The 5,652-nt window shown below is 39.5% G+C and overlaps 1 protein-coding gene across 1 annotated transcript; it reads right to left on the bottom strand.

Annotated features, from left to right (window-relative positions):
* Positions 1-341: 341 nt before the first annotated feature.
* On the bottom strand, positions 342-1,304 carry LOC133061602 (olfactory receptor 7A17-like). Its single transcript, XM_061149572.1, has one exon. The coding sequence runs from the start codon at positions 1,302-1,304 to the stop codon at positions 342-344; it is 963 nt and encodes a 320-aa protein (XP_061005555.1).
* Positions 1,305-5,652: the final 4,348 nt, after the last annotated feature.

Here is a 5,652-nt window from a genome sequence, read left to right as displayed (position 1 = left end):
TTATTTGCAACAGAAAAAAGATCACCATACCATTTCATGGTAGCAAAACATGTCAGATTGTTTGCTTTCATAATGTCTGGTTGTGAACACCATATGATATCACTTATATAGGGAATCTAAAATATGACACAAATGTCCTTATCTCTGAAACAGAAACAGATTCACAGACATAGAGAACAGACTTGCAGACTGTGAATAACACTTAAAAAAGAGTTCCTAAAATTCTATAAAGATACTGAATTAAAAGAAGGAAAGAAAAATGGAAATTCAGGAAATAAGTGCAAGGAGCAAATTTTATTTCACAATGATCAAAGAAGAATTTCTGGTTTTGATACTTTGAGTTATGCAATCCAGAGCACTAGCATAATTGGTCTTATACTTGGCATCCAATACAATCTCTTTAGACCCTCTTTTATATCTCGGTTTCTCAGACTGTAGATAAAAGGGTTCAGCATGGGTGTGACCACAGTGTACATCACTGAGGTAATTGTACTTGAATGTGAGGTATAGGTAGTCCCAGAGCTAAGGAACACTCCTAAGGCTGTAAAATAAAATAGGAAGACAACTGAGAGGTGGGACACACAGGTGGAAAATGCTTTATACTTCCCCTGAGCTGATGTGATTTTACATATGCAGGAAACTATTTTAGAATATGAGCAAAGGATGCCAGCAAAAGGACCAATACCCATCAGGACAGCTGCAAAATACATCACTATGTTATTAAGAAAGATGTCAGAACTGGCAAGTTGTACCAGCTGACTGAGTTCACAGAAAAAGTGGGGGATTTGCACAAGTGGACAGAAGGACAATCGTAACACCATTAAGCTGTGTAGCATGGAATACAAGGCAACAAGCACCCAGGATATCAGAACCAGCAGTCCACAGAGCCGGGGGCTCATGATGACCGTGTAGACCAGGGGATGGCAGATGGCCACATACCGATCATAGGCCATCACACTCAGGAGAATGTCATCTAATCCTGCAAACAGTATGTAAAAATACATTTGGGTGATGCAGCCTCCATAGGTGATACCTTTGCTCTTGTTCTGGATATTCCACAGCATCTTTGGGATGGTGGTGGAGGTGAAACAGATGTCTACAAAGGACAGGTTGGAGAGGAAGAAGTACATGGGAGTGTGGAGGTGGGAGTCTGAGCTGATGGCCAGGATGATGAGCAGGTTTCCAAACACAGTGATTAGGTACATGGAGAGGAAGAGCCCAAATATGAGGGGCTGTAGTTCTTCTTCTTCTGAAAGTCCCAGAAGAAGAAATTCTAAAATTCGTGTATTATTCCCTGGTTCCATGGGGTAGAGGTGCCTATCAGGAAAAAGGAAAATAACATGACTCATTTGCACACAAACTAGCATAATTCACATAGCTGAAATACTGCAATTTCTATTTAACCCTCAAGTAATTTATCATAATACCTTATTTATAGAAAAGTTCTCTTTCAAAGTACACTCCATTTCAACTCTGACAAAGAATTTTTGTTCCATTTTCATCACATTGGCAAAGAGCTCATCTATTCTAGAGTTCTAATGAGGTATTTCTTCATTTATTTGAGAAATACGTATTTAGTGCTGACCCAGTAGAAAATGCTGAAAAATAAACCTCTCCCAGTCCACGGATTATGATTGAGGATATTCAAATAAAATATGATAGAATATGTCAGGATGTCACGCATGCTATGAAGAAAACAAAACCAGGTATAAAGGAGAGCCTGGCAGGAGGTGTTATTTTGTCCTGAGTGTTCAGGGAAGAGCTTCAAACTAGGTGATGTTTAAGATCCTGAAGAGAGAAGCCTTTTTGATGTCAGGAGAAGTGTGTGCCTGGCAGAGGGAGCTGCCACTGCTAAGGACCTGAGGAAGATGCTTGTTCCACATGTTCAAGTGCAAACAAGGAAGCCAGTGGGGTGAAGGAATTAGTAGGAGGGGGAGTGATTAGAAACGGTGTCAAGGATGCTGAGGAACAAGGTGGCCTCCCTGCTACAGCTGAAGCTTCAGCACATAGAGAACCCCTCCTTCTATGTGGTTCTGAAAGGTTGTTGCTGAATGATAAGACGCTGGGATTCTTGGCCTCCAGAGGAGACGAATTCAATCTGGGGCCAGAGACGAGGCTGGATCGCTCAGAGCTTTTGTGTAATAAAGTTTTATTAACGTATAAAGGAGATAGAGAAAGCTTCTGACATAGGCATCAGAAGGGGGCAGAAAGAGTACCCCCCTGCTAGTCTTTAGCTGTATGTTATATAGTCACTCGCAGTCTGTTAATGAAAAGAAAGGAATGTCATAAAATTTAGTATGGCACCAGATAATTCATCTCCGGCCATAAACGATTGACTTGAATCTTATAGAAGGGCAGTTTACCAAACAAATAATTTTGTTTACATAGATTAGGGGAACAATATCTGAGTATAGTGTGAGCCATTTTGGTGGAACTTAGAGTCTGGGGTAAATGCATAGCACATTAACATAGCTTAAGACAAACATTTCCATAAGAAAAAGAAATGTATTGGTTAACTCAAGGTTTGAGAATAGTTAGTTTCAGGTGAAACCAGGTGTCATGGCAACACAGCATTTTAAGAGAAACCTCCTTTTAAATTTGTATAGAGAAGAAAAATATATCAAAGGTTTGTTTCCTCCTGCTGCTTAAGAGAGATTAAAAATGTCTGGCACTTGCAGCCTATTTCCTCCGTTTGGAGACCCCTGGCCTTCCTACCTGTTACCCTCTCAGTTCCTTGCACTTTATGAACTTAGTTTAAAATCATCCTGTGATTTATGTCAGTTTGCTACTTATTTCCATCTATTGACCAAATTCTGACCTCTGTTTTATAAGTCATCTTAACATATGAGTACAGATGCCTCTGCTTTAAGAACTGGTCTATCTTCACAAGGCCAGGCAAACACACACACACACACACACACACACACGCACACACGATGCTTCTGGCTTGTGTTACTGTCATAAACTGGTCACCCAGATACACCCTCATTAGGCCATGAATGGTTACACATCAAGCTTGGCAGACCAAATTATTATCCTCCAAAAGAATGTATAATATTTACCCAGAAGTTCCAGGGTTGCTGTTGGTGGTGGTGTTTTTAATTTATGTGTTTTTTAGTTGAAGGATAATAGCTTTACAGAATTCTGTTGTTTTCTGTCACACCTCAACATGAATCAGCCATAAGTATACATATATCCCCTCCTTTCTGAACCCCCTCCAGTCTCCCTCCCCATCCCACCCCCAAATTCCAGTTTATAAACTTCCCATAAAAAATAAATTTCGGGTTCAACGTTGGTATGGCTACTTTCTTCTCAGTATTTAGAGAAGAATGAAAAGCATGAGAGAGAAAGAAAAAAGGAGAAATGAAACAGACATAGTCAAATTAAGAGGGAAAATAGCCAATAAACTCAAATGAGCCCTGAGACAATGCAACGAAGAAAAGTTTCCTTCCTTCATCAATATTCCAACTCCAGTGGCATCTCTTTCATGCCCAGAAAAAAATAATGAAGAAAAATATTTTTTTTCCAAAGACATAACTGGGGATATATTTATGATGTGATATATCTTACAGTTTAAATATACCAAGAGAATAAGCAAATGGAATATAAACTACCAATTCAAAATCAAAAATAAATGAGATACAACAAAAGTTGAATATATTGTATATGAAGAAGCAGAATACTTCTCTTTCTTGAGGAGTTATCCTATTTGTTTACTTCTGTTCATAAATAAGATTATTAGACTCATTGTCTACTTTTACTGGAAGCCCTTTATGCCTCCGGTTCCTTCTAACAGGGCTTCCTTAGTGGCTCATTGGAAAAGAATCTGCCTGCAATCCAGGAGGCCAAGGTTCAATCCCTTGGTCAGGAAGATCCGCTGGAGAAGGAAAGTGCAACCCATTCCAGTATTCTGGCCTGGGAAATTCCATGGACAGAGGAGCTTGGTGGGTTACAGTCCATGGGGTCACAAAAGGGTCAGACACAATTTAGCAACTAAACCACCACCACCATTCCTTCTAACTGAACTTCCTCTGTTACCATTTGTCAACATTGAGGAGTGAAGGGGTCATTTTACTTTTAGACCTAAATAGATACACTAACATTAGGAAAGCCAGAAATAACCACAGTGACCTCTGGCCTCTGGATACGCTAGATTGGCCCTCAGGTGACCTCAGGTACATGCTCCTGGCTTCCATCCTCTCTGACCCTCTCCTGAAATGTGTGCAGAGCTCTCACCTGCCTGCAGACTGAGAGAGAAGGCTTTCCCTGTAGAAGTCCAAGTTCCTTTCTAAATGATTAATGATGCAGACTGAATTTTTGTCCCTAAACAAGAAAACAGGAAGGGATAAAATCAAGCATTGGCTCCCAGACAGATTCAGGGATCTAAATTAAGGACTAGGTCCTCACCAACCAAAGCGGCACAGGCTGAGGGGCTGCAGAAGAGGACTTATTTCGAGCTTCTTGGGTCAGCTCACAGGGCTTCTACGGCAGTTCAGTAATAAAGAATCCACCTGCAATGCAGGAGTCACAGGAGATGGGGGCTTGATCCCTGGGTCAGGAAAATCCCATGGAGGACAGCATGGCAACGCACTCCAGTGTTCTTGCCTGGAGAATCCTATGGACAGAGTTGCCTAGAGGGCTACAGTCCGTGGAGTCTCAAAGAGTTGGACAAGACCGAAGGGACTTAGCAAGCATGCACACGTGTCAGCTAATTAGGCATGTTTTCCTTTTGTTACACCAGCCTCCAAGTACATGACTTCCCTTGGGGACACTGGGCTGGACACAATGCAATTATTTTTCTGTTGGTTCTCTGTTACTAGATGATTGCATTATAAGTTGGGTGATTCAGTTTTTATCACTCCTTCACCTTTAATTCTCCTGCTTTCAAAGCACTAAGGCTCACAAAACCTCATTACATCCCTGAGATCTAATTCTTCTTTAAACTTTAATACTGAGGATTTGTCTTGATGAGGTTCCTTGGTCTTCTAAGCTTTGATTTCTGGTAGAGAAAAAAAAGTCCATATGGTCACAGAGTCAGATACAAATGAAGCTATTTAGCATGCATGCCGTCAAACAGAAACTTATTTAAATATATGTGAAGTTACAAAATAAAGGGAATTGCAGGAAAAATAATTGAAAAAATTAGTTCCAAAGTATTTGTATTTTTAAAAAATTGAATGGAGTTTCACACACTACTCAAACAATATTAAAATAGTAATGATTTGCTGATATCCAACTGGACTAATAATAATTAAATTGGGAAATGTGTAAACATGAGTATAATATATATAATATATAATGTAACAGATTTTGTTAAAGACATATAAGAAATGTACGTCAATTTGGGAATATTAGATTATAGAATAAATCAGAGGGATTATCTATCCAATATAAAACCAGTCCTTTTCGGTGAATACCTAGAAAATGACACATTAATATCCACGCGTGTGCCGAACTGTCTTAAAGCAAGAAATCCAGCATAAGATAGACGTATTTAACTATGTAAAATGAAAAAGCATTTTTATGGCAAAACAGTCCCCAAAAGGTCAACTGAGAAACAACAATTCTTAAAAATCATTTCAAAAGCTGATAGTGGTAGAATAAGAGGTTTATATCATCTGGGCATGTAATAATAAAACTGACACATCACAA

This window comes from Dama dama, chromosome 9 (genome assembly GCF_033118175.1).
Source record: "Dama dama isolate Ldn47 chromosome 9, ASM3311817v1, whole genome shotgun sequence".
NCBI classification, from domain to species: Eukaryota; Metazoa; Chordata; class Mammalia; order Artiodactyla; family Cervidae; genus Dama; species Dama dama.
Note: the sequence above shows the minus strand (reverse complement) of the source record. Positions and strands in the feature narration are given on the sequence as shown.

Bases quoted from the DNA above. Each gene is read 5' to 3' on its own strand.
- LOC133061602 (XM_061149572.1), bottom strand. From the start codon at position 1,304: ATGGAACCAGGGAATAATACACGAATTTTAGAATTTCTTCTTCTGGGA.